The 17841-nt window shown below is 43.0% G+C and overlaps 1 protein-coding gene across 1 annotated transcript; it reads right to left on the bottom strand.

Annotated features, from left to right (window-relative positions):
* Positions 1–12290: 12290 nt before the first annotated feature.
* MRPL9 (mitochondrial ribosomal protein L9) lies at positions 12291–16352 on the bottom strand. The gene is made up of 7 exons (XM_004436025.3): positions 16179–16352; positions 15825–15981; positions 15206–15330; positions 14674–14724; positions 13566–13667; positions 12968–13051; positions 12291–12852 (listed from the first exon to the last, which is right to left on the bottom strand). Exons 1-7 carry the CDS (start codon positions 16326–16328, stop codon positions 12718–12720), a joined length of 804 nt encoding a protein of 267 aa, XP_004436082.1. The 5' UTR covers positions 16329–16352; the 3' UTR covers positions 12291–12717.
* Positions 16353–17841: the final 1489 nt, after the last annotated feature.

Raw genomic sequence — 17841 nt, 5'->3', positions numbered from 1 at the left:
TCTCTATTCATATGCTGTGTTTCATTCCTTATAGTTGTAATTTGTGTCTTTTTTTAGTCAGTCTTGCTGGTGTTTTGTCAATTTTATTGATTTCTTTAAAAGAACCAGCTCTTTGTTTCATTGATTTTCTCTACTGCTTTTCTTTATTAAAGTTTATTGTTTCTGTTCTTTTTCTTATTTTTATTTTCTTGCTCAGGCTTGCTTTGGGTTTAGTTTGCTTTTCTTTTTCTAGGTTCTTGAGGTGGGACTTTAGACTTTTCCTCTTTTCTAATGCATGCATTTACTACTATAATTTTCCCTTAGCACTGCTTTAGCTGTGTGCCACAAATTTTGATATGTTATGTTTTCATTTTTATTCAGTTCAATGTATTTTTAAAAATTTTCCCTTGAGACTTTCTCCTTGACCCATGGAGTATTTAGAAGTGTGTTGTTTAGTTTCTAAGTATTTGGAGATATTCCTCTCATGTTTCTATTATTGATTTTCAGTTTGATTCCATGGTGGTCAGAGAACACATTCTGTAGGATTTAATGCTTTAATATTCATTGATATTTGTTTTATGGTCCAGGATATGGTCTATCTTGGTATATGTTCTGTGGCAGTATTAAAAAAAAGTGTATTTCTCTGTTGTTGCGTGGAGTATTCTATAAATGTTATTAGGTCCTGTTGGTTGATGGTGTTATTGAGTTCTTCTGTATCCTTGCTGATTTTCTGTGTAGTTGTTCTATCAATCGTTGAGAGAGGGGTATTGAAGTCTCCAAATATAATCGTGGATTTGTCTATTTCTCTTTTTAGTTCAGTTCTTTTTGCTTCACATGTTTTTCACCTCTTTTGTTTGATGCATATACATTTAGGATTGTTGTTTTCTTGGTGGATTGATCCATTTATTATCATATAATGATCTTCTTGGTCTCTGGTAATTCTCTTTGCTCTGAAGTTTACTTTATCTGATATTAATATAGCCACTCCTGCTTTGCTGTAGTTAATGTTTGTATGGTATAACTTTACCCATCCTTTAACTTTCAACCTGCCTATTTCATTATATTTAAAGTGAGTTTCCTGTAGACAGTATATAGTTGGGTCATGTTTTTTAGTCCACATTGCCAATCTCTGTCTTTAATTAGTGTGCTTATACCATTTACATTTAATGTACTTACTGGTAGGTTAAGGATTAAGCCTGCCATTTTATTCTTTGTTTCTCTGTTTTCTTTTTCCTGCCTTCCTGAGGATTACTTGAACACTTTTTAGAATATAAATTTGGATTTATGTGTAGTGTTTTTGAGTGTATCTCTTTGTATGGCTTTTTATTTTGGCCGCTCTAGGTATCACATTATATATACATAGCCTATCATAGCCTACTGATATCATCATTTACCAGTTTGAGTGAAGTATGGAAACCCTGCCTCTCTTTACTTCTGTTCCCTTTCTCATTTATAATATAATTGCTTTAAATATTTCCTCTACATACCCTTAGAATCAAATCAGACAATGTTATAATTTTTCTTCAACTGTGAAACATAATTTAGAAAACTCAAGAGAAGGAAGGCCTATTAATTTTACTCATATTTTTTAGTAACCATATTTTTTCTTCCTTCTTGATGTTCCAAGATTTCTTTCTTTCTTTTTTTTTTCCTTTGTGTTTAGAGAACTTCCTTTGACCATTATTTTAGAGTAAATTTACTGGTGACAAACTCTTAGTTTTCCTTTGTCTGAGAGTGTCTTACTTCCCCTTTATTCCTGAAGGATATTTTTTCTGGGTTGATAGTTTTCTTCCAGCACTTGAAAAATAGTGTACCGTTTCCTTCCTGCCTCCATGGTTTCTGATGAGAAATCTGCTGTCATTTGAATTTTTTTTTCCTTTACAGGTGTGATTTTTCTCTAGCTGCTTTCAAGATTTTGTCTTTAGTCTTTATTTATTTATTTATGAGGAAGATCAGCCCTGGGCTAACATCTGTCGCCAATCCTCCTCTTTTTGCTGAGGAAGACTGGCCCTGGGCTAACATCCATGCCCATCTTCCTCAACTTTATATGGGACGCAGCCACAGCATGGCTTGACAAGTGGTGTGTCGGTGCGCGCCCAGAACCTGAACCCCGGGCCGCCGCAGCGGAGCGAGCACTTAACCTCTATGCCACTGGGCCGGCCCCTTTAGTCTTTAGATTTCAGAAGTTTAATTATGATGTGTCTTGGCATGGATTTCTTTGGGTTTATCTTGTTTAGGGTTTGCTTAGTCTCTGGAATCAGTATGTTTATGTCTCTTAAGAAATTTGGGAAGTTTTCAGCCATTCTTCTTCTTCTTTTTTTTTTTGTGAGGAAGATCAGTCCTGAGCTAACATCCATGCCAATCCTCCTCTTTTTTTTTTTGCTGAGGAAGATTGGCCCTGAGCTAACATCCGTGCTGATCTTCCTACACTTTATGTGGGATGCTGCCATAGCACGGCCTGACAAGCGGTGCGTTGGTGCACACCCGGTATCTGAACCCAGGCCGCCAGCAGCAGAGTACACGCACTTAACTGCTATGCCACGGGGCCGGCCCTCAGCCATTATTCTTTGGTGTACTTTTTCAGCCCTGCCTTCTTTCTCCTCTCCTTCTGGAACTCCAGTGACAGGAATCTTAGATCTTTTGTTATAGTCTCACAGGTTCCATTCATTTTTTTCAGTCTATTTTCTCTGTGTTATTCAGATTGGGTAATTTCTATTGTTCTATCTTTCAGCTCACTGATTCTTTCTTCTGTCGTCTTCATTCTGCTGTTGAGCCCATCCACTGAACTTTTCATTTCAATTATTGTATTTTACAGTTCTAATATAGTATTTCCATTTGGTTCTTCTTTATATTTTCTATTTCTTTGAGATTTTCTATATCTTTCCTGAAGCTATTTTTTTCATTTGTCTCAAGCATGTTCATAATTGCTTAGTGAAGCATTTTTAACATGTCTGCTTTAAAATCTTTGTCAGATAATTCTAATATCTCTGTCATCTCAGTATTGGCATCTATGAATTGTCTTTTTTCATTCAGTTTGAGATCTTCCTGGTTCTTGGTATGATAAGAGTTTTTTATTTTTGTACTATGTTATGAGACTCTGAAGCTTAACATAACATTTGTTTTAATTAACTTTCTCTGACACTGCTTGGCATGGGAGGGGGAGGTGGGACTTCATTGCTGTCAGGTGGAAGTAGAATTTCAGATTTCCCACTTCACCTCCACTGACACCCAAGGGAAGTGGACCTCCTCTTGACTGCTGGGTAAGTGGACCTCCTCTTGACTGCTGGGTAGGGGTGTGAGTTCCAGCTCCCCATGTGGTCTCCACTGATACTATGCTAGACGTGGCCTCATTACTGCTGGGTAATGGTGAAAGTCCTGACTCTCCACTAGGTCTCCTTTGATACTACCTTGTGGGAAGGCAGAAGGGTGCCTCATTTCTGCCAGGTGGGAATAGATGTCCAGTTTCCCCACTGACACCATGGGCCTTACTGACAATGGAGGGGGAGGAGGGCTCATTACTGGCTGGTGGGGATGAACGTCATGGTTCCCTACCTGGCCTTCTGTGACATGACCCTGGCAGGGGTGTTAAGGTGACTTGTTATAATCTTGCAACAGTGTAAGTGTAGGCTCCCCACTAAGGCTGGGCATGGGTGAGGGTAGGGCCACAGTGTTGTTTGTGGTGTTTGGCTAGAATAGAGCAGTCATTGTCTAAAAGTTTTCTGTCTTGCTAGGCTGCCCCTTTCCTCTGGTTAGCAGGAGCAGGTGTTTGTTAGGATTTTGTTTTTTCGGGGGGAGTGGGGGGGTCTGTGCACCATTGGCATTTCCAGGTTGCTGGTTTATTCAGCTCCAAGTCTGGGTTAAATGGCACAAAAAGAAAACCCAAGAGACTCACCACAGTGTTGTTCCTTGGATCCCAAGGTTCCTAACCAGTCTGCTTTCTTCTTTCTACCTTTCAAAGTGTTATGTTTGTTTTATATATAATTTCCAGGGTTTATAGTTGTACCAGGAATGGTAAAAATACATCTACTCCATCTTCCTAGAAGCAGAAATTCCATCAGTGTATTTTTCATTTCATATATTGTATTTTTCATCTCTAGAAGTTCCATTTGGATCTTCCTTATATTCCATTTCTCTTATTATATTTTTGTTTCCTTTACATTCTTAAGTGTATGAAACATATTTATAGCTGTTTTAATGTCCTGTCTACTAATTCCACCATTGCTGTCATTTCTGGGGCTGTTTTTCTTGGTTTTGGGTAACATTTTTCTGTCTCTTCTGAATGGTAATATTTGATTGGATATCAGACATTGGGAATTTTATGTTGTTCAGTGCTAGATTTTGTTGCATTTCTTTACTGGGTGTTGGACTTGGTTCTGGTATACTTGGCATCAGTTTGATCCTTTCAAGGCTTGCTTTCAAGCTTTGCATGGGTTGGTCCAGAGTAGCCTTTATTCTAATGTCCACTACTGAGTCCTTTTGAGGACTCCACTTGATGCTCCATGTATTATAAGATCTACGTACACTGCCTGTCAGGAACACAAACAAAACATTCCCAATCTTGTGTGAACTCTGGGAATTGTTTGGCCTACTGCTTTCTGGTGATTTTATCCTCTAGCCTCATGGAATTCCCCCCTATGCATGCTCAGATCAGTTTCAGTCAAAGATTTGAGGGGACCCCTCTGTCTTGACATGAGTGCAGCCATGTTTGGCCATTCCATTGACCTACAGCCACCAGCACACAAAGAAATATAAAGGTGCTTTCTGTGTGGTGGGAACTGGCCTTTCTCCCATGGAGATAGTTGCAATTTGTAACATCTCAAGGTCCTTTGGGCATCACAGCCTGGGGCAGACTGGCCATCTGTGCAGGGCTGGGATGATGACCAGGGAAAACAATGCACGTACACAACTGCCGGGCTGGGATGATAGCCAGGAGGCTCAGTGCACGTATGCCACTGATAACCATTTGTGCATGGGAACGCTGAATGCTTGCTCTGTAAACTCTGTAACTGTTTACTCTGGAAACTACCGATGCTATATAAACTGCTGGAGATTGAGGCCTGGTGAGAGTCTCACCTGTGGAGGCGACACCCAGCCCAGGACCTCTGATGATCGGATTCCCGCCCAGCCGTGTCAATTGAAGGGACTCTCCCCAGCAGTGGGGTGTGGATGTTGTAAGTAACTGATCTGATGTGTTCTCTTTCCGGTCAAGCTGGTGTTTCTCTTTCCAGTTGATTTGTGTCATTTCCCTTCAGTTGATGTGGATGTTGTCCCTTTCCAATAGATCTGATGTTTTTCCCTCTCATTATATGATCTATTCGAATCTGCTGCTATTTCAGTCGATGTGGATGGTTTCCCTTTCCAGTCGAGCTGATGTTTTTCCCTCTTAATATCTGACCTATTCAGATCTGTTTGCAGACTATCGCCTTTACTATCCTCTATATAATAAAATATACCTTCGGTCCATTTGTTTGGAGTGGAAAGTTTCTTTTATGTCTTTGATCGAATTCCCTGAACCTCTCGTAACACCCTCTGCAGATCTTCAAAGCTCTCTCTGTGTCCTTCCCTCATCTCCAGTGTTCTGCTTCTCAATTTCTAGCCAATTTATCATCCACCAACTCTAATCTGTCTTCTTGACTCAGTAAGACTGCTGACTCTATTTGGGTTCCCCCCTCTGCACTGCTCCCTACAGTACAGGAAACTACTGCAGTAAACTGAGGCACTCATAGGCCTCACCTCATTTGTTTCCCTTTTCTCAGTTAACAAAGTTCTGCACTATTGGCTTTCCAATATCTATAAACATTTCTTTTAGAATTTTGTCTGGTTTTATAGCTGTTTATAGTAGGAGGGCAATTTCTGTAGCTGTGATTACTTCATGGGTAGAAGTGAAGTCTTCCTGAGTCAGTTTTTTAGCTGGACACAATTGATGAAAGAGCCTAGGTCCCTAGGAGAAAGGACCCTGAAATACCATGACAAGTATATAAGGTACTAATTCCCCCAGTCCTATCCCATAGGTACTTATGACCATTTATTTGCAGAATATACATTGGAGAAAGAACCATTTCAAGAACCGTTGGATACAGGGATACAGGATCCTGTTTGACATTGATATCCAAGGATCTAAAGTGTCATCACAGCCTGCTGTTAGAATGGCAGTGTATGGGGGCTAGGTGACAAATGTATTCCAGGCTCAGGTCTGGCTCTCAGTGGATCTACTGGGTTCACAGATCCACCTAGAGATCATTTCACTGGTCCTTCATGGCTAATTGAAATGGACACATTTGATAGTTGGCAGAACTACATTAACCATAGTAGTTTAAGAGCTATCATAGTGAGCAAGGCCTACACGAAGCTCCTGAAACTGCCTCTATCATCTCAGGCCAAGATAATAAATAAAAAATATAACATTAGTGCTCCTTTCGAAGACCTAAAGGATGCAGGGATGGTGGTCCCCATCATAATGCCATTTAATTCACCATTCTGGTCCCTGCTAAAACCAGTTCCTGGAGAATGACAGTGGATTATGGCAATCTCAATGAACAAGTAATTTCAGCTGTACCTGCTGTGCCAAACGTGGTATCTTTGCTAGAGCAGATTAACACAGCATCAGGTACCTGGTAGGTGGCCATTAATGTGAGCAATATATTCTTTTCCATCTCTGTAAGAAAGAAGGATCATAAAAAGTTTGCTTTCACTTCTGAGATGAGCAATAATATACATTTACAGTCTTGCCTGGATCACGTAAACTCTCCCACCCTCTGTCATAATATAATCTGAAGAGACCTCGACCATCTGGACATTCATAGAATATCACATTACTATATTGATGACATCATGATAATTGCACAGAATGAGCAAGAAATGGCAAGTACATTGGAGGCCTTGACAGGATAAACATTCTTCAAATGGTAGTATATAAACCCTGCAAATATTCAGTGAAGTCTTTAGAGGTCCAATGGTCTGGACCAGGCTAGGACATTCCCTTCAAAGTAAAAGAGAAATTTTACATCTCATACCTCTCACCACTAAGAACGGAGCACAATGCTTGGCAAACCTCTTTGGGGTCTACAGATAGCACATTCCACACTTGAGAATACTGCTCTGACACATATATCAGGTGACACAAAAGGTTGCCAACTTTGAGTGGGACACAGGGAAGCAAAAGGCTCTGCAGCAGGTCCAGAGTGTGGTACAAATGGCCTTGCTGCTTGGTCCCCAAGATATCCTATTTTATTAAAAGGTGTGATAGGAAAGAAGCTACATGCTGTTTATGGCAAGCCTCAATAGGAAGTCACACATAGAACCCTGCAGTTCTAGGGCAAGGCCATGCCACCTGACAGAGTATTATACACCTTTCAAAAGATAGCTCCTGTCATGCTGCTCAGTCCTAATTGAGACAAAGAGCTTGCCCATGGGACATCAGGTGATCATGTAGCCAGAAATTCCTATTATGACATGGGTTCTGTCAGACTCACAAGTCATAAGGTCGGATGGGCCCATCGGCAATCCTTCATAAGATGAAAGTGAAACATACAGATGTGGGCACAAGCAAGGCTGGCAGGCAAAACTAAGCTGCTTAAGCAGGTGACCAAACTGGTGCTTCTCCTTCAGTTCACATCTATCTCCACATAGGGGAGTCCCTCATGACCAGATGATAAAAGAGGAAAAAGGCTGGGCTAGGTTAATGTATGGGTTGTCTCAGTACGTGGAACTAAGCTGAAAATGGACTATGGCCCCACTTAGAGGTGGCCCTGAAAGACAGCAGTGAGGGGAAATTTTCCCAATGGGCATAGCTTCAGGCAGTGCACTGTCTGAAGAAAGTATATAAGCTCACTCAAGCAAGGGAAACAAAAGAAAAAATAAACGGAACTACATCAGACTAAAAAGCTTCTGCAAGGCAAGGGAAACCATGAAGAAAACGAAAAGACAACCCACCAACTGGGAGAAAGTATTTGCAAATCACATATCCGACAAGGGATTAATTTCCAAGATATATAAAGAATGCATACAACTCAACAACAAAAAGACAAAGAACCTGATCAAAAAATGGGCAGAAGATATGAACAGACATTTTTCCAAAGAAGATATACAGATGGGCAACAGGCACATGAAAATATGATCAACGTCACTAATTATTAGGGAAATGCAAATCAAAACTACAATGAGATATCACCTCACACCCATCAGAATGGCTATAATTAACAAGAGAAATAATAAGTGTTGGAAAGGATGTGGAGAAAAGTGAACCCTCATACACTGCTGGTGGGAATGCAAACTGGTGCAGCTACCATGGAAAACAGTATGGCAATTTCTCAAAAAATTAAAAACAGAAATGCCATATGATCCAGCCATCCCACTACTGGGTATTTGTCTAAAGAACACAAAATCAACAATACAAAGAGATCTATGCACCTCTATGTCCATTGCAACATTATTCACAATAGCCAAGATGTGGAAGTAACCCAAGTGCTCATCAACTGATGAATGGATAAAGAAGATGTGGTATACATGTACAATGGAATACTATTCAGCCATAAAAATGATAAAATTATCCCATTTGCAACAACATGGATGGACTTTGAGGGTATTATGTTAAGGGAAATAAGCCAGACAGAGAAAGACAAACACTGTATTATTTCACTCATATGTGGAAGATAAACTCATGGATAAAGAGAACAGATTAGGGGTTACCAGAGGGAAAGGGGGTGGGGTGGGCGAATGGGGTAAAGGGGCACATATGTATGGTGACGAATAAAAATTAGACTGTTGGTGGTGAGCACGATGCAGTTTATACAGAAACTGATATATAATAATGTACACTTGAAATTACACAATGTTATAAACCAATATGACCTCAATAAAATAACTGAAGATAAAAGAAAGGAAATGGACTACTAGTGATGCAGAAGAGAGACAGTTCAGTTCAAGAGACACTAACTGTGGGTTTACTTGGGCACGCATTGTACTATGGATTCAAAGTGTAATAAAGATGTGGTTCCTGCCTTCAAGGAGATAGGATAAAAAAAAGAAATAAAAGAAATAAAGAGAACAGATCACTGGTTACCAGAGGGGAAGGGAGTGGGAAGGGGGGTGAAAGAGGTAAAGAGCACATATGTATGGTGGTGAGCAGGATGCAGTCTATACAGAAACTGATATACAATAATGTACACCTGAAATTACATAATATTATAAACCAATATGACCTCAGTTAAAAAAAAAACAAACAGACTCAGGGACAATGGTGAATGGCTTGGCTGGTTGATGAGAAGCCTGGAAAAAGAAAAACTGGAAGGCTGAAGACCTTCCAGGATGTCTGAGGAAAAGGCGTGTAGTTTACCTGAGAATGGTACAAAATATGATTTTTGTAGTGCATCTTAATGCCCACCAGAGAACATCCACCACAAAAAAGGCACCAACCAACCAAGAGACTGAAGGACTTAGCCAGTTGGCATTAGCTAGTCTCTGTTATTGGCACCCCAACGATGGCAAAATGGGCATATGAATGGAGGAGCCATGGGGGAGGCTATGCATGGGCACAACATCGTGGACTCACCAAGGCTTATCTAGCTACAGCTGCTGTGCCCAATTTGCCAGTAACCGGCCAACACTAACCCCCGATATGTCACCATTCCTCAAGGAAAACATCCAGCCACTTGGTAGTAAACTGACTACATTGAATCCTTACCACCCTGGAAGGGGCAATGTTCCATCTTGACTGGAATTGATGTATATTATGGGTATGGGTTTGTTCCTGCCTGCAGAACCTTAAGTCAGCACCACTATCCAAGGGCTTACAGAATATTTGATGCATTGGCATGACATCTTGCATAACATTGCATCGGACCACATTATAGCAAGGAGGTACAGCACTGGGTACATGACCGTGGGATCCACTGGTCTAATCATGGACCATACTACCCAAAAGCAGCCCACCTGATAGAAAAATGGAACAGTCTTTTGATGGCATAGCTGAGGCACCAGTTTGGAGATGATACCCTGTAAAGAGCTCCAGGGTGCAGTATATACCAGGGATCAATAGCCATCCTATACTGCTGTGTCCCCAAGTAAAATATATGTGTCTGGGAAACAAGGGGTGGATATAATAACAGCCCCCCATTACCATCACTCCTAGTGACCCAACTGGGTCACTCTGGGCTCTGAGGATTTAGAAGTCCTGCTTCCCAGAAGGGGAATATTTCCACCAGAGGACACACCAAGAGTCTCATTAAACTCTAAGCTATGGCTGCCACCAGATTTCTTGAGATCACTACCAAGAGACAAGGAAGTAAGGAAAGGAGTCACTATCCCGGCAGGAGTAACTGACCCTAACCATCAGGAGATACAGCTGATGTTACATGATGGGAACAGGGAAGAAAATATTTGGCGCCTAGATCATCCATTTCGGTATCTCTTGCTCCTCCCTTGCCCAATTTTGATGATAAATGGACAAGTGCAGTCATGGCCTGAGAAGGGCATGATGACCAGGTACTCTATCGGGTAACCCATTTGGATCAGTAGAAGTACAAAATTGAGGGGGTATGGGTAGGAATCTAGAATGGACAGTAGAAGAGGGAGATAAGTACCAGATGCAGACTTAAGACAAGCTACAGCAGCAGGGGCTGTGATCTGTCCCAGACCTTCCTCTTTTAAGTTTTTCCACGAAAAGAGACCCATCAGAATCCTGAAGGGATCATTCTAGAACTTATGAAGCAAATGGATCTGAACAGTAAAAAGAGGTGGACTGTAGTGGAGACTGTAGTGTGCAGCCCAGATTCCTCCCTTCAAGACTGAAGCACTCATTTCCCAAGCTGCTGAGAATGCTGACAGGTCTCATCGGAGTTCCCCCCTGGAACCTGCCTTTGCCTGAAGTCAGTCACTTCAACCAAGGTCATGCCCCATTCCTGGTCAATGTAGGGGTATATAAATCTGGCCACTTGCCTCAATATGGTACACATTTCTGCACAGTCATCCTAGCTTGAGCTCCCTGTGGGACTGACTGAGGCCTTCGTTGAGACTGCATCTGTTCAACTTCCCCCTCTACCCAATCCTGCTTCCTTCACTCCGCAACAGGTGTTGATCCAGAAGACTCCCCCCCATAAACTTCCTGCACGCAAATCTCCAACTCCATTTTGCCAGGAACTTACCCTGTGACAAGTATTTAAACACTTTTTGAGATTAGCTGTGTGGAATGTTGTGCCTGATGCTCAATTTCAGAGCTTCCTGATGCTGATGGTGGTCATGTGGAAAGATGCTGTGTTAAATGAGCCTTCCATTTCAAGGACTATAGTGATGGGGATCATTGAAATGGCAAATTTCAAACAATACCAGTGCTAGACTGGAGTTATGGAGTTCTGGTGAGTGTGAGCTTGGATATAGTTCGTGCAAATACTGATGACAGACCTCTCATTAGTTGGGATGGCCTCGTATGGATGCTGGCTTGGATTGGTAGATGAGCTCAAATAGTATCCTAGAAACCAATCTCTCTCAGCTTCTGGTAAGGATAGCAAGTCAATGGTCCTATCTTTCCCCTTCCTAAACTGCATGACCTCACATTATATCTGAGTGACTTTGGCACAATCCACTTGTCAACAGTTGGTCTTTTTTCCACTAACGGACCTTGGAGTTATACAGAACTACCTACTTCCCTCATCTCCTATCAAGACACTTATTCCATAATTACCTAATGAATAGCCCCATATCTTAACCTTGGTCTGGAAACCAAGGTATTTTCTTTTTCAAAATAACAGAAGCTGGTTCAATAAACAAAACAGAAGTTCCCTTTTTAAGCTTCTTTCATCCCAGTGTCATTTTCTCCAACAATTACCCTTAGGCCTTATTCGGATCTTCTTAGCAAAGTAGAATCCATTGTGCTTATTCACATTGATAACTTTATCAATATACCATAGTGAGAATAAGTTTTAAGACCAAAGACATATCAGCTTGTTGAGTAATGTGCCCAAAGCAAGTGTAGGATGTAGCTTGCAAATGTACTCTCTTCTTCCTTCCTTTTTAGCACCAAACCCCAGTGGTTCAAGAGGACATCCACTTGGAGGTCCTGTCCCCAGTCTACTCAAGCTCAGTGAACAATACCTAAAAAAGAGTACAACCTTGGGCCAGCCCCGTGGCTTAGTGGTTAAGTGCGCGAGCTCCGCTGCTGGCGGCCCGGGTTCGGATCCCGGGCGCGCACTGACACACCACTTCTCCGGCCATGCTGAGGCCGCATCCCACATACAGCAACTAGAAGGATGTGCCGCTATGACATACTGTCTACTGGGGCTTTGGGAGAAAAAAAATAAATTAATTAATTCACACTCTTTAAAAAAAAAAAAAGTACAACCTCTTTATTTCTTTTCAGATACAAACGTTCAGTTTGGATGATGAGAATGAGCCAAGTACTGGAGACAATGGCTAGCTCTTCCATTTGTTCCAGTGAATTCCAATGCAGGGAGAGGCTAAATAGGATCTAGACTGTTTTGGTCTATTAATATTCAGCTTATCAAATCTACAACCTGGTACTTATTGAGCGCAGGACAGCCCCCAATAAGGCCACATGTGATAACAGTTGAAGATGGAAATGGCAAATATGGAGAATTCAACTGTACGCGCAGTTTAGTCCGATGTCCCCATATGCTCTCTGAAAATCCATATGTGGTCAGTGCTGGGAGTGATATCAGGATGCTGGCCCATCTTTGCTTCACTGCTCCTCTGATTCTGTGGTGTGGCTTCTGAGGGAGAGTAGGTTCATACTGTCTGGGAGCTGCTGGGGGCCATTCCCTTGGCAGCTTGCTGGGCTAGCCAGTACTTATATCTTTTGGTCTTGGGCCTCTCAAAGTTCACCACAGACATAGGTACCCTCACAGTATCAAGCCCATTTACCTGTACACAAAACAATAGGAATCCTCAGAGATCAGTTGGGCAGATAAGAGCTAACACCACACAATCCCAGGTTTTCACCCAGTCAGAAAAAGGAGACAGTATATGAAACACTCACTGTCACTTCACACCAGTACTCGCCCCACCGGGTGATGGGCTCTTCTGGTAACTTTAATGCGTGTGGGGCGACCACAACACCGAGCTGGAAAGAATCACAGTCAAAAGGAGCTGTTTACATGGCTGCCACTCCAGGCAACCTCATAAAGAGGGTTCTAGAATTTCCTGTACAGGGATGAATAAAATTGGGGAGTTTACACTGGCTGATCCCATGAGAGGGCACAGATCTCCATAGATAGTGGCAGAGAAACTCAGTCCTAATTTTTCAGAAACGGAGGTCAATTCACAAAGAGAATAGGGCTTGAGACCAAAATCCACAAAAGCAAAAATTCTCCAATGACTCACATTTCCCCAGGTTTTCCCTAGGTAGAGAAAAAATAAATAATACCACCATCTTTTCCTATCAGTCTTCAAATTCTAATGTGACCATCCTTAGTCCTTAGCCATTTCCCTCCCATACCCCTACAAATCAACTAAGAACACTTTCCCTAAGTCTAGCTGGACAATGCACCCTTTCCTAACATCGGGATCAATCCTGGGCCTCCTTCCCATGGGCAGCTTCTACTCTCAGGGGTATAGTGGTATTAGGGAACACTCACATTTTTGAAGAAGTGGCGGGCAACTATTTCAGGGTTTAGCTCCCATTTGATGTTGTTCTTCATCCCCACCTCCAGGTGACAGCTTCTCAAAAATTTCACTGTCTGAGAGCAATTATAAACAAGGGATAGGTTAGAGTTGGAATTGAAGGAGAGGAAACATGTTAGCAAGAGGCACAAGGTCTGAGAGTTCAAGAAAAGGGCACAATTTCTGCCTCACAATCAAGACAGGTGAGAAGATGAATGAGAAAGATAGAACATTCTTATTGTCTCAAGGCTGATATCGTGGAAAGATGTTTTAGTGATATTTTGGAGGAGAATGTCACCTGTACCTGGCTGTTCCTAACCAAGGAGAAACAGGCCATGTCAAAGTCAGGCTTATCAATGGGGGCCACTGGTATACCTCAGAATAAAATAACTTTCATAGACTGTTTTAACCAGATACTTCCCTTCAATCCCACCTCTACCCTGTTAATGATTCCCCTCTGCTTAAAGAATGAAGTATAAATTCATTAGCTGAGAATTCAAGATGTTTTGTAAATCTTACCCCAACTCTCTTTCCAATCATACGTCTCCTAATATTACACTATATAAGTTGTCTGCTTTAAAAACATACTTAACTAAATACTTATACTTTTTCTCCCTTAAGAATACCTTTCCCATCCTCCTGGCCTATCCAAAGCCTCCTAATCCCACAAGGCCTAATTCAATCCCATCTGAAAAAAAACTCTCCCCAATCACCCTAATCAATTTTGATCCATGTCATTCTTATAACCTATTGCCTTAAATTCATGGATCACTTTCTCATGTGTCTATGTTCTCTCCAACTTGTCTGTAAATATCCCTGGAGGCAGAGCCCTCATCTCACACCTTTCCATGGGTCCCCTGATGCCCAGGTTGGGGCTTCTCAATAAGCTAGGGCACTTCACTCAACAGGTCAGGATCTCCGAGGAGGTCTCAATACCAGTTCTGGCAGCCACAGTGCTTCCTTTTTCCTCTACTGTTGTGTCTGCAATCAGGAGAATTCAAGGAAATCAAGAAGCCTCTCAGGAAGAGACAGGTGACTCCTGTAGGTGACCAATAAATCAAGACTTTCTATGTTTCTACTCACCGCCTCACCTGCCTTGGTCTGGATCTTCTCTAATTTTCCTTCGTGTCTCAGCTATAAAAGAAAGTTAAAGATGAATAAAAATAAAAGAAAAATGAGTCCATGATAAATATCAAACTCTTACTATGCTCTTACTATTTCTGTCCTTCTAGTCCCTATTTCATTTTTCCCTGAGCTAACATCCGTGCCAATCCTCCTCTTTTTGCTGAGGAAGACCGGCTCTGAGCTAACATCTATTGCCAATCCTCCTCCTTTTTGTCCCCCAAAACCCCAGTAGATGGTTGTATGTCGTAGTTGCACATCCTTCTAGTTGCTGTATGTGGGACGCGGCCTCAGCGTGGACAGAGAAGCAGTGCGTCAGTGCGCGCCCCGATCCGAACCAGGGCCGCCAGTAGCGGAGCGCGCGCACTTAACCACTAAGCCACGGGCTGGCCCCCTATTTCATTTTTAAATTACATATCAAAGGGAAGGAAGTTGCTGGAGGAAATCTTAAGGTTTTATTTCTCCAAGTCCCTCTGCCTTCCTCTGAGCTCACCAATTTCTCCTCTTCAAATAGCTTCTTGTTTTCAGGGGATGCGTATACAGCCAGCCCTTGAGGAAGCAGTCGATTACGGCCCACAGATTTCTTCACTGAGACCAGGTCACCCCGAACTCCAAGTTCTGCCAAGGAGAAGAGAGACACTGGGTCAGAACTATCTAGGAGTCCCTAAATAGGAGGAGATGATCAAAGAAAGAAGCACCTCTTATTCCCACAGTGCTTTTTCTCCCCCCCAAAAATGGTAATTAATATTCACTAAAAACAACACTTACAGTGACTTCTAATTAGTTTCTTTAGGGCCTGATTTAGAAACTTAATATTCCCTGTACAAAATGAGGTGTTGACCCATCACAGGATTTCAGTATCTGTAGCACACACTGTCAGGCCTCTCTCCCCACACCCTATTAATGATATTACTGCATTCACGTTCTAATTTTCCATGTAGGAACCCAATGCCACAATCACAGTAGTTTTTATGGCATCCTCTTCTCAAATATACAGCTGATTATTTCCACAAAGTAGAGCAAGGACGGCAAACAGCTAAGCGGAAGCGCAGGAAAAAGCTGGTGCCAAACAGGGCCAGCCTGAAATGCGAAGTATCTTTGCCCGACCTTACCTTCCACTGACTGTGTGAGGATGAGCTCCAGGTTGTCTTTGGGCCGGTGTTTCGTGTCCTCCACCAGCTTGTACACGCGGTGCCGCCGGTGCAGGCGCGGCTTCCGGCCCTCTCCGGCCAGAGGCACCTTCCACCAGCGCTCCACAATGACCGTGCCCTGGCGGCCGGGGGGCGAGGATGAGCGAGTCTCCATGGAGAACTCCCCCTCCCCCAGCCGCCAGCACCTCAAGGAGAGCCTGCTACTCACAGGCCAGGGCCCCCCACCAGGTCTCAACGGGCCCCCGGAAACTATACTCGGGCTTAAACAGCCCCACCAGAGTTCAAAGACCCCCACAACTCAGAGCCAGCTCTCACCCGAATGGAAGAGAAGCTGAAATCGCGCTGCGGGCCGAGGGTGCCCCCTTCAAGTGACGGCCGGAGTAGGTCCCGGACTCCACCTCGCAGCAGCCGCTCAGCGCCCGCCCGCAGCAGAGCTCTGCCCGGGGCCCCCACGGCCGCCGCCATATTCCCGGGCGCAGAGGGAGACTTGGCGCAGGCCTTCGGCGCCAGGCGGCAGGAAAGGCCCCCACCGGGTGTCCGCGGCGCGCCTGAGCCGGCGGGGTTTTGTCCGGCCTGAGCCAAGCAGCAGACTGGACCCCGGCCGAATCATGTCGGGCCCGCGGGAGACGAAAGATCTGAGTTAATGCTCCGTGATTAAGCTTTTGCCTCTCTCCTTTCTCCCTTTTTTTTTTTCTGGGGAGGTACGCCCATACTTATTGACGGTGGAATGAATGTTAGATGGACTGACACAGAAAAGACACTATCTCCCTCTTGGCTTACTTTATCTTTAAAATAGGGGCTGGCTGCTGGCGTGGTGGTTAAATTCTGGCGCTCTGCTTCAGAGGCCCGGGGTTCCCAGGCCCAGATCCTGGGTGCAGACCTATGCTCCGCTTATTAAAGCCATGCTGTGGCGTTGTCCCATATAAAGTAGAGGAAGATGGGCACGGATGTTAGCCCAGGGCTGATCTTCCTCAGCAAAAAGGAGGATTGGCAAAAGATGTTAGCTCAGGGCTAATCTTCCTTTAAAAAAAAAAAATAGCTTTGGTTTAGCTCTAGTGGCTCTCTGAGGTCACTTCCAATTCTGATGGTCTCTAATTGCATACTGAGGGAAGAGGGATGCTGCTCTCATTTTTCCTTACTTCAACTCTACCTAAAAGTGGTGGAAGGATGGGATCCTCTGGAAAACTATGCCAACCCCAGGAGGAGTCTAACACTTAATCTTTACAGCTGCAGTATTTAAGCTGACATTTAAAGAATTCTAAATCACAAAGGAGATAAGCCATAGAAAAAGGAAACTGTGGTAGGGACCAGACCATTCCCTCTGTGGAGGTTCTCAGTACTGGAGAGACCATATAAATAGAATGAATAGGGTCTGTTTGGCAGAGATTATGTAAAGATGCACTATGCATCTTGTTATTTGACCCATAAACAGCCTTTGATCAGTTGTCCCTCCTCCTAATTACACTTTCTCTACTTAGCTTCCAGGACACCAGTTTTATTTTTGTTTTCTTACCTACTTCACCAGTTTTCTTCACACTCTTCTTTGCTGATTTCTTCTTTTCTCCTCACTTCTTTGAGTGCCCCCAGGACTCAGTCTTTGGATCTTAACTCTTCTCGGTATACACACTCAGTCTTGATGATCTCCTTCAGTCTCCTGGCTTAAAGTACTATTTATATGCCAATGACTTCCAAAATTCTGTCTCCATTCTAAACTTCTTCTAAACTCCAGACTTGAATATCCAACTGCTTATTCATCATCTTCCCCTTATTTGTCTAATGGGCAAATCAAAGTGAACATGCTCCAAACTAAACTGATCTCTATCCCCCTGCCTCACCTACAGCCTTCCCCATCACAGTTGATGGAAACTCTGTTCCTTCAGTTCTTGGCTCACCTTCTTTCTTTCATACTCTAGGAAATCCTGTAGGTTCTACCCTTAAACTATTTTCAGAATCCAACCAATTCCCACCACCTCCAATG

The sequence above is a fragment of the Ceratotherium simum genome, chromosome 2 (genome assembly GCF_057802395.1).
Source record: "Ceratotherium simum simum isolate JZ-2026a chromosome 2, ASM5780239v1, whole genome shotgun sequence".
NCBI classification, from domain to species: Eukaryota; Metazoa; Chordata; class Mammalia; order Perissodactyla; family Rhinocerotidae; genus Ceratotherium; species Ceratotherium simum.
The sequence above is the reverse complement of the archived record's forward strand: the minus strand, read 5'-3'. Positions and strand labels throughout refer to the sequence as shown.